Source organism: Grammomys surdaster, unplaced genomic scaffold (assembly GCF_004785775.1).
Source record: "Grammomys surdaster isolate TR1022 unplaced genomic scaffold, NIH_TR_1.0 341, whole genome shotgun sequence".
Taxonomy (NCBI): domain Eukaryota; kingdom Metazoa; phylum Chordata; class Mammalia; order Rodentia; family Muridae; genus Grammomys; species Grammomys surdaster.
The window spans coordinates 1,213,204-1,231,183 of record NW_021604760.1 but is presented as its reverse complement, the minus strand read 5'-3'; the positions used below and the strand labels follow the sequence as shown (position 1 = coordinate 1,231,183).

The 17,980-nt window shown below is 40.6% G+C and overlaps 1 protein-coding gene across 1 annotated transcript in view; it reads left to right on the top strand.

Moving 5' to 3' along the window:
• The first annotated feature begins 2,415 nt into the window (after positions 1-2,415).
• Ube2u (ubiquitin conjugating enzyme E2 U) overlaps positions 2,416-17,980 on the top strand; it is a 62,051-nt gene continuing 46,486 nt past the window's right edge. The window contains exons 1-5 of the mRNA XM_028778797.1: positions 2,416-2,487; positions 4,506-4,587; positions 5,696-5,788; positions 8,465-8,562; positions 11,864-11,984. Of these exons, the coding sequence (XP_028634630.1) occupies positions 2,416-2,487; positions 4,506-4,587; positions 5,696-5,788; positions 8,465-8,562; positions 11,864-11,984 (466 nt within the window). The remainder of the gene's footprint in view (positions 2,488-4,505; positions 4,588-5,695; positions 5,789-8,464; positions 8,563-11,863; positions 11,985-17,980) is intronic.

Sequence of the window (17,980 nt, the reverse complement as noted above, 5' to 3'; positions counted from 1 at the left end):
CCTTTCTTTCCCTATTCCCCTCCCCCTCTCTTTCTCCAAGTGCTCATGGCTGGCCTCTATTCCTCTACAACTCTCTCTCTCTCTCTCTCTCTCTCTCTCTCTCTCTCTCTCTCTCTCCCTCCCTCCCTCCCTCCCTCTCTCTGTCTCTCTCTCTCTGCCTTTCTCTGTCTCTACTACCCCCTCAACTCCCCTCCCCATGCCTAAACTCTATTCTATACTATACTGTCTTGAAGCTGGTACCTCAAGGGAAAGGGATACCTCAGCATGGGCCCACAGAGGCACCATACTGCACCTCCACCAAACGTAAGTGGGACTGTTGCGAGGATAAGGGGGTTAGGGAGTAATAGAGGAAGGAACAAGTGATCTGATCAGAGAATGGGAAAACAGGGTCTCCTTAAGGAGAGTAAGAGAGGTAAATACAGAGAAGGTGGAGAGAGGGTAAAGGGAAATAACAAGATACATGTGACCTGAGGGGGGAAATGGGAAGTGTGATCCTTAGAGAACAGGGAGAAAATAAGTACAAGAGAAGGGGGAGGTGGATAAAATGATGACATGAATGTCTGAAAAGATACTATTAACTTTTGAAAATTCATAATGCACATGATTTAGTCTTATAACTATACAGACAAAGTAACTTTTCTCATTTGGTGTGGCAATGCTTCCTCCAAGAGTTAAAGATCACTTAAGAAAAATCCAGACATGAGAAACCCTCCTTTGAGTTGTCAGCCAAGGCTGTCTAAGAGACTCCCCAAACATACAGCCTATTGGTGTTGGCCTTAGTTAGTTCTCATAGGTGGAAGGTAAGTCTCTGTCACTAAAGACACCATGCACGTCTGAAACAGAATTCAGAGACCCCTCGGCTGGAACTGAACTGAATGTCCCTTCCCTGAGGACTAGCTGCCATGGTACCAGAAGACACCATGCAAGCTTCCAGAGTAGGGATGCAACCAATAGTCCTACTTAGCTATGATGCCCAGTACTAGTATCATCCACTTTACCAGATGCTAAACACACAGGCGCATACACACACACATACACACACACACACACACACACACACACACACAGGCACAAATGCACATACATATACTTTCTCTTACTTGCTCCCATCATCAAAGCCTCAGTCCTTTCTCCAATCAGTAGCCTTTACAACTAAAGCACATCTCCCAGAAGCCAGCAGCTAAGTGAGTTATAAAGCTTCAAGATGTGCTGGGTGGCCAGTTAGTAAGCCATTGCTCAGATTTAGCAGATAGAGGGGATGGTTGGAGTCAGGCAGGCTGGCACACATGGAAAAACTGCATGGTAGTTTTGTACCTGCAGTGGTTCAAGTGTGAAGCAGGATGGGAGAAATGCTAGTATAGAAGTTAATCGACCCTTAAAATGCTGAAGATGGATACAAAATGTTCTTCAGAGGTAGCTGGGACCCATTCAGGACTTAAAGCAGGAACCACATGCTCTCATATTAGTTTAAATCTATGGCAGGCCATCCTATGAGAGAGGATGGTCTGTGTCTAGGCAAGTGACAAGGCTGTTAACTTGAGTGACGTTTGTTGAGTGCGTGTAAACTCTCAAGACGAAGAGAGCCAGGATTGCTTCAACTATCCAGCCTGGAAAGGGGGTGAATAAATTGGGGGTAGAAGCCTAGTTGGGAAGCAGGAATGGTTTTAGCTTTAGAAATTGGAATTCCAACTTCAGAAATTTGGAAAATTTTTGCAAAGAGCAGCCGGGTGAGGGGTTTTGGATACCAGTCATATATTTTTATTACCTGACAGTCAAAGAGAAAGGTTCATGGTGGACAGGCACTCATGAGACGCTTCTGTGATTTACTATCCAACTCCTGGGGTGCAAGGAAGACCCTCTACACCAGCAGTGTCCTGGTGCACTGAGGGGTGGATGATGTCATCCTGAATGCTGACTTCATTGGCCTTCCGCAATGAAACTGTTCATTGATTGGCTGAAAGGTCCTACAGTCCCGTCGCTGATTAGATGAGAGGCAACAACCTCTCACCGTCTCCAGAGGACTGTTGCTTGGCAACTGGTTTGCTTTGTCCAGCTGAGCTGACACAGCCTCCACTTGTCAGGTAGAAAGAGAACTTGGCAGTGCTGCCTCGGGGTTTGCCTTTCCCTCTTGGCCTGCCAACAACACCAGCATCTCTCGAGTTGTCCCCAAGTTTGTCTTGGGGTGGAAGCTGAGACAACACAGATAGGAAGTACCTCAGTCTTCCTTAAGGAAGTTCCCATCTGAAGGAGTCAGAGGTAGAAAAGATAAAGTCACTGTTAAATCCTAAATTTAGCAGTCATTTGACTGAGGAGTCAGTAACCGTTAACCAGGGGTCAGAGGGTGACCAGAGACCTCAGTCAAGAGCTCTGCCCTGAGTAAACCTAACAAGTTCCAAGACAGGTAGAAACCTCGCTATGTACTCCAAAGCTTACATCTTGCTGGAAAGAGACTTCAAGGAGTTAAAGCTACCACAGAATATAAAAAAGGTAAGTACGTGGCATGGAGGTATCTATTTCAGCCAGTGATGCTATTTAAGAAGCAGGTTAGTCCATGTTTATTCTGTAAACCATGATTTAATTACGCCAACTTTTCAACTACAGTTTTCTTTAATAACTACTGTTTCAAAATAAAGATGGATAACAATTTTAAATACATTGTGCAGTGCAATTTCTTGTGAGCTGAAGCCCTGAGTATCAGAGTATGTCAAGCATAGACTGGCAGGTTCGGGTTGTACTCATTAATACTGTAAACTAAGTAGTGGCTTGTTTTCTGACCAGCAAACTTAATTCTTAGAAAGATTCAGTATAGATATGACTCCAAGATCAGGGTCCTCCTCCTCCCCTTCATCCTCCCCCTCCTCCTCTTCCACCTTCTCCTCTTTCTCTTCTTCCTCCTCTTCCTCTCCTCCTCTTCCTCTCTTCCTCCTCCTCCTCCTCCCCTTCCTTCTTTGTTTTGTTTTGGTTTGGTTTTTTGAAACAGGGTTTCTCTGTATAATTGTCCTGGCTGTCCTGAAACTCTCTTTGCAGGCTGTCCTTGAACTCAGAAATCCTCCTGCCTCCTGACACCACTGCCAGCACACTACATTTTCTGATCCTTTGTTTTTAATTTTTGTGTTCTACTGCATACTTTCCAGTACCTTTTTTCTTATGTCTTTGCCTTCAAAAATTACCTTCTCTTCCAATGTCGCTGGTGAAGTTATTGGCATTCATTTGTGCCATGGACTAATATATGGAAAATGAAAAATAGAGGATGAGGGGAAAAGGGAAGTACAAAAAAGAGCAAATTTAGAAGCAAAGCAAATTTAGAAGAGTGTGTGCAGAGGCGCAAACAATAGCTCTGTTGGTGGTAGTTCTTAAGACGCGCTCTATTTTACTCCTGCTATAAACACATTTAAAAAAGAAAAAAGCTCTCCTCAGAGATGCTTAAGATTAGCTATATAAACATTACAGATGCATGACCTCATGTCGAATAACATTTCTGTTCAGTCTAGACATTATTGTTCTCTGGCATAATAGAATTCAGTGATGGTCCACATCAGTACAGATAATGCATACAGACAAATACAGTGCTCACCTTGGCAGTCACCTAGCATACGTATTCACTAGGTGGGCTCAGGAAGAATTTGAGGAACTGAAGTCCACTCAGCATAGCTATGAAGGTTTTCTGTGCAGCTAATTTTTGTTTCTTCATAGAGACAATACTTGAGCACAGGGAAAGTTTGTTTTTATATATAAGAGTAATCTTGAAATCTTAACATTTTCTTAAATCAAGTTTTAGAAAGTTTAATATGAAAATGATTTTTTTTAAAAAATTACACATCAAAATTAACCAGACTGAAAGTAAATACATTCCAATGAATTCCACATAGTTAGAATGGCACTTGGGGACAGATCCTTTAGAGCCTCATACTGGGTTTTACATGTTCACTATTGAACATATTTTTATGCACTTATTCATTGCTAAAACCAAACAAATTCCAGAAGTAGAAAAACAATTGGTTTTGTATTCCCTTTCATATTACAAGAAAAAAATCCAACTCATAAACATAGGTAATGGAGTTGAGTCTGGAAATTTTAATGAAAGGGTTCCTACATCTTGCCTTCCATTTGACATCTGAATCATTACCAGAAACCTTCAGGAAACACACATTTTCGAATTTCCAACTATTCCTTTCTTTTCTAGTTGGGATTGTAAATGACTATGCCCTACATACACATGGCATAGACACATAGCCCAGCCTTCCTTCCTGTCCCACCAGTGATTTCTATTCTTAGGAATTTGCTTTTAATTTACTATTATTTTATGTGTTTCCTGACACCTACCTTAACTTAAGGCATGTAACACCTCCTTATGTCAAGAAATAAACTATTAAGAAAAAAGTCAAATTTTGAAATTCAGTGTAACCCTGTATCTAATTTTCAAAACTGTGATAAATATTTCAGCCTGCATTTATTTATTTGTTTATTTATTTATTTGTTTGTTTATGTATGTATGTATATGACAGGGTATTACTGCTTTTCCTGTAAGTGACGATATGATGAATTGGAAGGCTGAGATTGAAGGTCTTTGGAATTCAGTTTGTGAAGGTTCGTGTTTTTAAGATTAATCTGTCTTACAGAGAGAACAAGAGCGAAGGGAGGGAGAGAGGAAGAAAAAGGAGCAAGAAAGAGGGGAGAAGGAAAGAGACAGAGATACAGAGAGTCAGAGAGACAGAGAGTAAGGATCAAATCCAGGACCTCACTCCCATCCCTAATGTTACTGTATTTTAAGAAGCAAACACAATAAATACATTATCAAGAATGTCTACCAACAATCTTCAGGAGATCAGAGAACACCAATCAAAATTCCTGTTACTTCAGCTTTCCACAGTTATTTCTTGGTTTTCCCATTATGGTTTCCCCCTAAACTTCCAGAAGTCAAATCCTCAAGGAAATGGCCCGTTATAAACTGTAATAGTCATGATTTATTCCTGCTATTTATTTAAAAGAGATCCTTTGAGTGGCATAGGTGAGACAAGTGTATAAAGTGACAATGACAACACTATAGCTGTTGCTATGGATTTTGGAGAGAATGACAAAGACAGGAGAAGGATCAGCAACCACACATGCAGAAGTCAGGGAGGCTTTCTAAGGAAGCAACTTTTGACCTGACCTGTGAGCATTGGCCAAGTTCAAAAGAAGAACAACATCCATGCTACAGGCAGATTCTGGGAAGGGTGAGGTCAGCCACTATGGGAGGAGCCAGTGGGAAGGAGACAGAGGTACTGAATGGACAGAGCTGTGGGAGACTGAAACTCAGTCCAGTTAGATGGTAAAGAGTCTAGTCCACAACACAAATGGATCTATGCACTGCGTAGGAATTTAAGAAAATCACAGGGAAATCTGGTGAGATGACTCAGCAAAAGCGCTTGCTGCCAAGCCTGATGATGTGAGGTCCATCCCTGGACCCCAAGTGGTAGTAAATGAGAACTAACTCTGGCAAGTTAGTTCCCTAAACACACACACACACACACACACACACACCCGCGGGGGGGCGCCGCGGCCGGGGCCCATGCACATGTGCCATAGAAAGAAATAAACATAAATAATGTAAAAAAGAAAATGACATTTAAGGAAAAAATAAGAAAATTATGAATACGTTAAATCATAGAAAGACCTCCAGTGTTCAATAGCATCATTCATTCCTATATTACAGGACTTGTTTTCCACCTGACATTAGATTTTTCAGAAGAGTACAACTTTGTTCCTCCAGTTGTGAAATTTGTAACAATTCCTTTTCATCCAAATGGTAAGGGCTAAGTGAGCCTCTTCCTATTTTGCCTTTTTTGGCTTTGTCTATGCAATCCTGGTCGTGTGTGTGTGTGTGTGTGTGTGTGTGTGTGTGTGTGTGTGTGTCTGTGTGTCTGTGTGTGTAATAACTATGTTATTTCCCTGTTAGCAACTTATAATTAAACTAAGAATACTCATTGGGGAAAACGTTAAAAAGCAGAAAAACTGGCAATCTGTTTGAATCCTAATAGTTACTAAAATCATTTTCAATATTTTACTAAATCCATTCTCATTTTTCTGTGTACACATTTTCCTACATAGTTGAGTTGTAATTTTGAATCTAGCTTTACTTTAAGTGGCCTAGTCTTTTGCCTGCATTAATTTTTTTGTTTTCAATTATGGGAAGGGGGTGGTTGTGCACATGTGTGTGGTACCTGTGCAGATCAGAAGAGGGGTTTGGATCCCCTGGATCTAGAATTACATGCAGCTATGAGCCACTCTGTTTGAGTGCTGGGAACCAGACTCAGCAATGTTCTTAACTCAGGAGCCCAACTCCCTGGCCTCTTTCCTGCATTTGTACGCATTCTGTAAAGATCATTTTAAATAGCTGAATAATACACATAACCATGCAACATTTATTGTTTTAGTTAAATGTAACTTTTCACTTTATAAAAATGATACACCAGCCCAACCTAACCTTTGAGAGTGAAAATGTGTTAGCTTGCTGTGCTGAATTATTTATACATGAAACAATTTCCTGAAGCATTGCATTGTTTTTAATTGAATTCTAAGGAAGGCGACAAAGTAAGGTAGCTCTTTGTGGGTTTGTATGGAAGTTGCTTCATGAAACTACTGAAAACCATGACATTTATATTACATAAACTTTATTTTAAAACCTCTGTAGCTACACACATTATAAACAAACTAAAAAATAACAACACTGTATTCTGCAAACTTGGGAAACATTTAGGGTACACAGGACATACTATCTATATACCACAGTAAGAAAACTCTTGTGAACTAGCAGAAAATGGTGTGAAATCTACCAACAAACACCAGATAGAGGAAACACAACAAAACAACCTCATTATGAAAAAAAATAGATGCAAATTAAAACACAAAATATTTTGGTTTATCCCTTCTGTTTACAAAATGTTCAAAGACATTAAAACTCAATTTTAGTAGGCTTGGGCAGACATTATTCCTTGACATAATGGTGACCTTTTAGGGAATTGGTTTGACAATTTCTAATCAGCTATAATGTACATATATCTCTATGGGCTAAAACTCCAGATTTATAGATTATTCATAGTCTATACATAGTAGCACAACAGTATATTATATTGAAGGATGCTTGTCCCCAGTACACTTAACCCATAGCCTATCGCAGCCTCTCCTATACACTTCAATCATCTCTGAATTACTTAACAATGACAATGCTATGTGTATGGTTAACATGTTATATTGTTTCAAAAATAATGGCAAGGAAAAGCCTGCACAAGTCAGTATGATTTTTTTTTAAATATTTTTGATCCTCGGTTGAATCCATGGATTCTGAACCCATGTATACAGGGAACTCACTATAATCACACTGTCTGTGAACATAGGAATTTTTTTTTACGTAGAAAAATATTAAGTGAAACTTCCTTCCTACTTCATCTTTCCCCTACATAGAAAAAGGAAGACTCATGAAATATGGACCTTCTTGGTCACTGTAGTGTCCCTAGAATCATCATTGTTTGGCACATAGTAGGTACTTACATCTCTTTTTAATAAACATATCTGGAGGCCAGCATTGCTGACCAACCTGACAATCCCCCAAGCCCACATGGTGGGAGGAGACATCCAACTCCCACAAGGTATCCTCTGACCTCTGACCACCCATTGCACACCCATACACACACCAATAAATGTATGTAAGTACGCTTTAATCAATAAATACATCTAGAAATATGTGGCAAATATATTTTAAATGGAAGAAACACCTTGGAAAATGTAAAAATATCATTTTACATGATAAGCACATAAGCACTTATAAGTATTTATCCAGAAGGAAGGGTATAGATCAACGTGACTTCAGTAGAATTATCAGGCAGGGAACATTCGTATTTTACTTTCTGTTTTCTTGAATACTTTTTTCTGTCAAGTATGATTTTTGTAATGAAAATGTAGTTCTAAAGCTAGGTAAATGGCTTGTGCAAGCAGCAGGACCTGCCTTTGGCTCCTGAGCACCCATGTAAAGCTCCAGCCGAAGTTACACACGCATATTACACCAGCACTGGGGGGGGGGGGGTCCTGGTAAGAGGCTTGCTGAGGCTTACTGAACACCAGCCGATCGGCTCAATGAGAGACCCTTCCTCAGAGAAGTACGATGAAGACAGATAGGACAGGATACCCAGCCTCCTCCTCTGGTTTCTGGTCATTCACAGGCGTACACACCCATATGTACACACACATGAATCACACACATACACACAAGCCTCAAAAAAAAACCTTAAATTTGAAATTTATAATATGAAATTACTACACAGGAGCCTATAAGTTAAACACAGAAGCTGATATATCCTGAGTATCCATCTAGTGTTTATCGTTGTAAGAAATAGCAAGAAAGGAAGAGTAGAAGCACTGCTTTTCTTGATGTGTCATTATGATGCTTTACATGTTTTGAATGATAATATTCATTATTTTAATACAGTAGACCCATATACTGGTAAACTCAGTATAGACATTTTGGACAAGCCTGACAAGTGGAACACGAGTTACACAGTACGCAGCATCTTGCTTGATATACAGGTAAGAATACAGCTATTGTAATGGTGTGTGTGGATGTGTCTATCTATGTGTGTGTGATTCTCTATAATATGGGGCCTTACTATGTAGTCCCAGGCTGGCTTTGAACTCGTAATTCTGCTGCCTCCCTGCCCTGGGGGCTGGAATTACAGCCATGTATCACCATGCCTAACTTAACGCTTTAACATATTAATTCTCCCACTTACTCACCACGTAAGGGGTAACATGTACAGAGCATATTTAAATGCTCAAAGGATCAGAGCAAGCTGTGTCAATCAAAATTTCTTCATCAGGAACTAGAGAGTGGATCTTTAGCTGCAGACTTATTTTTCAAATTGATAGTTAAAAGCCCTTCACAATCAAAAGATACACAACGAGATGTTTTCAACTGTGGAGAAACAGTCAGGCTTTATTTCCACTTCTAACACTGAGCACGGGTCCTTGTGACTATTTCATAGTTCCCTAGCTTCCCCTGCCTCATAGGTGAGCCACTGGCTACTCCTTAACATAGTCAGCTTTCTTCTGCGCTCCAGACAGTGCTAGCTGCTCTCTCCTCTAAGTTCCTGTCAAACCTGAAGAATAATGAAACCAAACATACTCTCTCATCAGGTCGATGTCTGGTTCCCAAATGTCATGATCGTCATGGGGCCCTCATCCTTAGAAGCACATACCTCCATCTTCTGTTACCCCCTCACACGTCAGTCAATGAGAAAATACCAAATAACATTTGCCAGGCGTGCCTCGGTGACTAAGATTCTCCCTGCAGCCAGAGACCAAGAGCTTGCTCGTGAAAAGAAGTTTCATCTGCTTTCCACCCACTTTGAAAGGGATAGTGGGATCCACACTGAATCCTTATTTAGGCAGTTATGATTGTGGATATGTAGCTTGAACATGCTTCCCAAAGAGAAAACTCCAATAATAACGGAGAATTCTTATTGGTTTTGAAACATCGGGTGCCAAATGATTACTTTCATTAGTGACTGTCTGCTATAATTTTTACTTTGTTTTGCTTATGGCTTTCTGTGTGCATTTATTGTTTACTGTGTGTATGTTCTACAGTATGCTTGTGGAGGTCAAAAGACAACTTCCTGGAAAAGTTTCTTCCCTTTCACTATGTGGGCCTGGGGAGCAAACTCAAGTAGTCAAGCTTGGCAGTAAGCACCTTTACCCATGAACCATCTCTGCTGCCCTATTTTTTGTTTGTTTTGGGGATAGGGTCTCACTGTGGCCTCCAACTCACCATCTCCTGCTTCCATCTCCTAAAGAGTGTGTGTGTGTGTGTGTGTGTGTGTGTGTGTGTGTGTGTGCCACCACACATGACATAATTTTCATAATTTTCACTTTTAACTTTCTTACATTTGTCTCTTTATTTAGGAGTGGCAGGCCATAAAACACATGTGGAGGTCAGAGGACAACTTGTGGGACTCAGTGCTCCTTCCTCAATGTGGGTTCTAGGGATGGAACTTAGGTAGCTGGGCTTGGTGGCAAGCACCCTTACCCACTGAACCATCTTTGCTTGCTACCTGACTGTTTTCATAACTTTTAAGCTGTGATTATTCAGGTTTCCCTGCATCTACATTTCAGTATTATAGCGGCATCCTCATCCAGTCCTCTGTTGCTGTGATAAACACTAACTAAAATTCACACAGAGATGAAAGGGTTTCTTTGACTTACATGTTCTGATCACAGTCCATCACTGAGGAGAGCCACGGCAGGAACTCAAGGCAGAGACCATGGAAGAGTGCTTGTTTCTCATGGCTTGCTCACCTTGATACAGACTAGAAGCACCTGCCTGGAGGTGATGCTACCTGCAGTAGGCTGGGCCTCTCACATCAATCATTAATCAGGAAAATGCACCACAGGCTTGCCCACAGGAGGAGCTGATGGAGGAAGTTCTTCAGTTGAGGTTCCCTCTTCCCAGATGGCTCCACTTTGGGTCAAGGTGATTAACAAAACCAAACGGCATAAGTAGGGATGAGTGAAGAGATTCTTTTAACTGTGTTTTGTTAGACTGCGTAGTATAACATACAATGTTCAAAATATTAAATTATTACATATCTGTTTGCAGTTTAGGGTAAAGCAAAAAGAAATGTGAGGTTATCAATAAACAAATCGTGATCTAGCAGAGCAATTTTGGTCACCACCGGTCCTCTGTTTGGCCCAGGTGCATGGATTCTGTGCTATGCAGAATTTTAAAGAGGATCCCCTGATGAGGCACTAACCTATGCACTGCTGTGAATGAAATACATTTAGATTTGTCGGTTATCAGTCAGATAACCTTAAGAGAGGAAGGTTAGTTTATACTGTGCGAAGTGTTCATGGTCTCTTAGCATTAGAAGGTAGAAGAGTAAAAACAGATGAGAGGAAGGGACCAAAGAAGTCAGATTTCAAGCTCAGGGAGGGCCTCTCATACCATGGCTGACCCCGAGATGCTGAATGTCAAAGACAAGGACTGAAGATATCTCTGTAGGGGCAGAGGGTGGCACACAGCTAACAGTCTGAGCAGTGAGATCCTGAATCCTACAGCTACAAGGAACTAAATTCAGCCAACCTCATGCTTGGAAGAACATGGAAGGTGCTTTGTCCAGAGTCTTCTCACAGGAACCCAGCCTGCTCGGCTTCCGACCTGGTTAACTCTGGAAACTAGTCCTTCATCCTGGATTTTCCACCTAAATACACAGAGATTATAAGATTATATCTTCTAAGATGACAATCTGTGGTAGTGATAACAGTCATAGAAAATTACTACTGATAGTAAATGAATCAATTAATGACCTAAAAGGGGTATAGACATGTCTGGAAGCTCCAGTACATGTGTGTTTAGCCATGATCTAATGTGGTCTCCTGTTAGTATGTAATGGGAGTTTTTTACTGTTCTCCAATGCTTTACATAAAAATCCACCTTAAATTTATGTGATAGGAATGAATGTTATAGGAAAAAAATGTTTTGGTTTGATCCCAGTGCTTCATGAATACAGAGCATAAAACCAAGATAGAGTGATTTGGTGTTTGTTTGGTTTTTTGTTTGTTTCAAGACAGGGTTTCTCTGTGTAACCCTGGCTATCCTTAAAATCACACTGTAAGCTGGCCTTGAACTCAGATCCACCTGGCTCTGCCTCCCAAGTGCAAATAAAGGCATGTGCCACCACCACCCAGCTGTCCTGTGTTTTATATCATCGTGATACCCATCTCCAGGGCTGTACATAATAGGCACTTGCTATGTTTGTTGAGTTTGTATGCATTGGTTTGTCTTGTTATTTCAAGAAAAATTTAATTTAAACTTGTTTGCTGTGTTTTCTTTTAGATGTTGCTTTCTTACCCTAGCCTAAAAAATCCAGTGAACTTGGAAGCAGCCCAACTGTTGCTTAAAGATGAGTCTCTGTACAGAACAGTAATTAAGGAACTTTTACCACCAGCATCACCAAGTAAGAATTGCTCCCATACTTTTCCTTGGCAATTAGCATCTACACATAAAATGTTTAAAGAAAATAAGTGATTTAGCAAATAAGTGACATGTAACGGATATTTTAACATTTTCTGTATCCATTTTCAGTAATGAAATAACATTAAATTGTCTCTCCTATGGCTATTTATCAAACCTATCAGTGTGATCCTTTTAATTTTTTTAATTTAATTTAATTTTGAGTGTGTGGTTTTCATGAGTGGGCAGGCATGGTGCAATGTATGTGTAGAGATGAGAGGAACACTTGAAGGAGTCAGCTCTCCTTCCACTGTAATCCAGCTCATGTTATCAGGCCATCGTGTGTGTGTGTGTGTATGTGTGTGTGTGTGTGTGTGTGTGTGTATGTGTGTGTGTATGTGTGTGTGTGTGTGTGTGTGTGTGTGTGTGAATGAAGATATCAAATGTCAACCTCATGTGTGATCTTCAGTTACTGTCCATCTTTTGTATCAAAAGACTCTACCTGTGGAGCCATCTTGCTTACACAATGTGTTCCTTTTTACAAGATCACCAACAACCTTAAACCCAGTGTATTTACATGCTATGGTCATGTAAGTGGTAGAGACGAGAGATGGATGCTGTTAATTAGATTTCATCTACCCATTATCCTACAGCATCTAACTTTAATTCTCACATCTGTAATGAATGCTTCCCAGACTCTACTTGTAGTACTCCAGATGTTACTGACCTTGGCCTCCTTTTCTCTTGTTTAACAAAATATTCAGCATTTTCTTCCTGGGCATTTCTTTCCCAGATAGTCTTTCTAATAGTCCTGTGGGAAGGACATTGGAAGCCATCCAGTCTTCTACTTAGTTATTGATATCCTTGGGTGCCTGCCAGCATCCTTCACTCTTTGTGCTGGCTCCTTCCACCTTTGTTTGCCTGCCTTGTGTCTCCAGCCAGCAGAGCCCAGAGGGCTTTCCCACAGGCAAGCAGTGAGACATAATTCTTTCTTACCTCTCCTGCCCCTCCTAGAATCGTGCAGCAACCTTGCAAACTAGTACAATTGCCTCTCCAACCAGCAGACTTTGATCACTTTGAATGCTTTTCTCTCATATTTTTATCAACTCCACCCTTGTGTTCCTTCTAAGACTTCACACTTCCCAGTCCATTCAGAAGGCTTGTAAAAGCTTGTACCATCATGGCCAAGTTCAATTTTTCCTCCTTCATATGCTTTCTGGTCAGATACAAATTAAGTAGTATTAATCAGAAGTCTCCTCCAATACCTGCACAGATATGTGTTCTTTTTCTTCAGAGTTCTTCCAGCTTTGGCTGGCACTTTTGAAGTCAATTCATGCACAGAGGAATAACATAGCTTCATTCTTGGCAGCAGTGTTCACTCCAGACCTAGCATTCTGTACTATCCTGATACATTCCCTAGAATAGCACTGGGTCTCAGTAAATATCTGTAAGATGAATGAAGAGTATGTAGCACTTAACCTTTACTGAAACCTAGTACACCCTCATTACAAAGAAATACTCTCTATGGCGAAGTTATATTCATATACTAGTGAATGGGTTTAAAGAATTCCCTACAATAAATGACTCTATAGATTAGATACCAAGTTTTCCCTGCTATGGGATAAACTTGAAATTAAAGCTAAGTATGGTGGCACATATTTACCATTCCAGTACTTGGGAAGCAAAGACCAAAAGACACTGAGTTCAAGGCTAGTCTTAGCTATGCAGCAAGTCTTGACTCAAATAATACAAACAAAGAACACTAGCTGTCTTACTTTCCCCATTTCTGTGATAAAATGATCTCACAAATGCAATTTAAGGAAGAAAGGGCTTACTCTGGATTATAGTTCGAGGTGACAGTCCATTGTGGTGAGGAAGTCATAGGGACAGAAGCATTAGGCAGCTGGTCTTATTGTTTGTACAGTCAAGAAGCAGAGAGTCATGAATGCTGGTCTTCAGTCAGCTTTCTCCTTTGTATGCAATCTAGGACCCACCCCCAGAGAATGGTACCACCCACAGTGGATGATTTTGTCCACTTCAATTACCCTAATCAAGAGAATATCACACACGCATGCCCAGTTAAAGCACCAGCAATAGTGCTAACCACAGTAACTGAAGCTCTCCATCTCAGTTAACCTAACCAAGATACTCCCTCACAGACATGTCCAGAGGCCCTTCTCCTGGGTGATTCTAGATCTCATCAGGCTCACGACTGAGACTGGAGATCACCCTGACTCTGAAGTCGACTGAGACTCCTTTTGTTCTTCACTGGTAGACAGCATCCTTATAGTTGTCCAACTACCAACACTCAGAAAAGCCAGTCAAATCACCCAACATCTGGCAAACAAGCAACGAACCAAATAGGTTTTCATTAGTTGTCACTATTTTATGTGCGTGTGTTAGTTAAATGTGCAGAAATCAAAGCCAGTTGGTGTGCATCAGCTGACTTGCTGTCTTGACTATTCTGGGAGTAAAGCCTAGGACCACATAAAAGGAATGGCTTTCTGAGATTGGAGAAGAGTGTGCTGATTTGGGGGCAGCAGCTGCCTCTATACACCAGGAGGAGGAAGGGACAGGAAGCTTGCTCAGCTCTGTATTAGACAGAAGTACATCTACGTGGTCTTGTGTGAAAACTGCATCCAGCAGGAACTGCTTGTTAACACTTACAAAATGGTCCTGTAAAGATTGTGAAAATCCTCACTTTTATATTATACATTTAAAATATTACTAAAGAGATCCAGGAAAGTCATAGGGAGAATTATTGTCATATTTTAGACCATACAAATCTGGGTCAGTACATGAAAAACATGAGGCAGCTCATTTTACCATCTTTAGCTTAGAACTATGTCTTCAGTGTCCAGTATAGTAGCTGAATGAGTGAATGAAAAGACAAACATTCCCACAAACTTAGATCCAGATCTGACTTCATAGTTTACTTAGTGTTTGCAAGGGGCTTAATCATCTTGTCTTCATCACCTCATCCTTGGGGAGGAATCCAAGGATGGAGGGACTAGTTGAAGCCCACATAGCACCAGAGAATCCACACAGTCCTTCCCAGTCTATCCTGCTTCCAAGTTTAATGGAGTGAATGCAATCACTTGTTTAGGGTCAACTCATCATAAGAATGTACATGTGTAAAATGGAAGGCCAATGTGATAGCCAAATTCAATTCAATGAAGAGTTTCCTAGGGGAAGTATTTACTTCATATAAACCAACAGTAGGGCATGTGCTTCTACCAAATGAGTGTTCAGAGCTTTACTTTCTCCTGGTGGAGGGCACTCATTTGAAATACTTTTGTACTTCATGTAGACCATTACATTTCCTATGGATAAAACTCTGCTTAGCTAATGCAAGATCAAAGGCAGTGGTGAAAGCACTCTTCAGACATTTGAAGAGATGTTCTGCAAAAGAAAGATATCTTCTTTGTGGCTCCAGAAAACTGTGGCCCTGATGCTTACAGTCAATCAACCTGCCCTAGGCCCGTAGACAGAAGCCACTCAGGTCCAATATTTACAGGCTTGGCCCAACCTTGTACCAGAATATATCTTGACTATATTGAAGATGTTTTTCTCAATTGTCAGTGTCTGGAATTAGTTTATCCTAAGCCTCAGTCGGCCCTCTAGTATGTAGAAATAAGCAAATGTTGCTCATTCTCCAGATTCTCTCAAAATAACTTCAGTGTTTGTCTAGCATATACAGTGACCCAAGTCCTGAGCTCGAGCTTGTTTGCTAGTGACATAGTGACTTTTTCATGCCCTAGTAGGCTTCTGTCCTTGTAAACCAATCTCTCCTATCTAGAGTGCTAACATACTCCCAGGTTACCTGGTACCATCCTGAAAGCATTGTTCCTAGTGAACTCTTTTACTTACAGGGTACTAGTTTGGACAATGAATTACCTGTCAGTAGCTGGCCATCCCTAGTAGCAAATGCTGCTGAAGCTGCATCCTTAATAGTAGACAGCATCCCACAAGTCCAAAATAGCCAAGAATAAGGAGCAGCTTTCTAACTCAAGTTGCTTAAAAAGATGAATGAGACCAGTTGGCCAGGTATTAAGCTCCCCATCAAAATCATGTTCTTTTATAACCACTAGTGTTGATTTAGTAGCATTAAATGGTAATTTTTCGATTGTAAGCGAAGAGCCTTGTTTCCTGGTTAAGGCAGAAATTGGACAAGAAGCCATTCAAACCTTCCAAATTACACTTGTTAGTCATGAAATTTTAGAGAAAGAAAGGTCTGGAAGGAGCCAATGTGTAGCAGCAGTTGGCCTTCCAGACTGATCCCTGCCGCCCTCTAGCTTGTCATAACAGGATTTCATATTGGCTCTGTGAACTTTGCTGTTTCTCAAGCTGTCCTTGTGAAGTTTGGTCTCTGAGTGCTCAGATGATCAAAAGGATGTTCATCTTCAGAGTAACATGCTTGCTTTGACATCGTAAACATAAGGTTTATATCATTTTTAAAAATCCATGGTCAAAGGAAAAGCTTAAGTATAAAAATAGAAAAACTGAGCAAATAGTAACTAACTCCAATATAGTGATTGTTTTGTAGCTTTTGATAAAGGAAGATCATCATAAACTTCAGATGCTACTCTGAACTAACTATAATATAGTAAGCTGGCAGATGAGTCAGTAAACTAGCATATGTAACTGGCAGATGAATTAACATCTGAATAAAGGGAATCATGAAAGTCAAGGGGATTATAATCCTTTTTTACATAATATATTTTTTCAAGCCTGTGTGCTAGCTCATCTTATGTCAACTTGACACACAAGCTAGAATTCTAGAGTTAAAAGGGGGAACCTCAAATGAGAAAATGCCTCCATAAGATCTGGCTGTAAGGCATTTTCTTAATTAGTGATCCTTGGGCAGAGGGCCCAGCCTATTGTTGGTGTTTCCACCCCATGGCTGGTAGTCCTAGGTTCTATAAGAAAGCAGGCAAAGCAAGCCATAGGGAGCAAGCCAGCAGGCAGCACCCCTCCATGGCCTCTGCATCAGCTTCAGCCTCCAGGATATTGTCCTGTTTGAGTTCCAGTCCTGACTTCCTTCAGTGATAGATTACAATGTGGAAATGTAAACTCAATAATTCTCCCACTTGCTCTTTTATCATAGAATCTCTAAGACAATTTGGTTTTGAAATTAATTCCTACTGGACATGGATTTTCAAACAAGTCCACATATAAGTACCATGTCTAAAATAGAGTGAGTAAGCTCCCTGCCACCCCCTCCTCTGGTATATATTCAAATACATTCTGTTTCATTTATAGTTAGGAAAATGCAGTGAGAGTTTGACTCTTCAGTTTGAGCTTGCAATAAGTTCACTAAGTTTTGAAAATTGTTATAACGTAGAATAACTTTAAAGAAAAATTTCCCTGCATAGCAAGCTGATGAAGTCTCATAGAATTACGAGTCTTCATTTTGTTTTATGTATTTTGTATTTTTATATATGAAGAGGCATGGAGCAGTAGAGGGTAGTTTTAGAAATTCTCTTTTCCCTAGAAAATGTATTTTCTAGACACCAAGGGAAAAAGAAATTTAGTGCAGTGGCACTGCTCACTTGTCACAGACCAGAAGCTTCAAAAGCATCCCTGAGACCCAGAGATGGCAGCGTTCGCACACGGCATCTTGTCACAGAGGTGTGGGGAAGAGGCGCTGCAGTGGGCCTCCGTGTGCATCTTCTTGCTGAGGCCATGCACTCACTGCACAGCTTCTTTGCCTCTTTTCTGTGTTTGAGCATCTCACGTGGGCCAGGAACTTTTCAGCAGTGTCTAAGTTGTTAGGTTTAACTGAAATGTTGGGTTTATATTTTCATCAAAGGAACATATTTACAGCTTTGAAAGACAAAAAGTAGAACTCGGTTTTGAATAGAGTCCTTCGGGACCTTCCTTCCAAGCCTGTAGCAGTTATCCGTGAGTGCTGCCCCCTGGAGGCAGCAACAGCAACACTCAGTGAACTTAGCTCTTTTTATTCTCTCTCTCTCTCTCTCTCTCTCTCTCTCTCTCTCT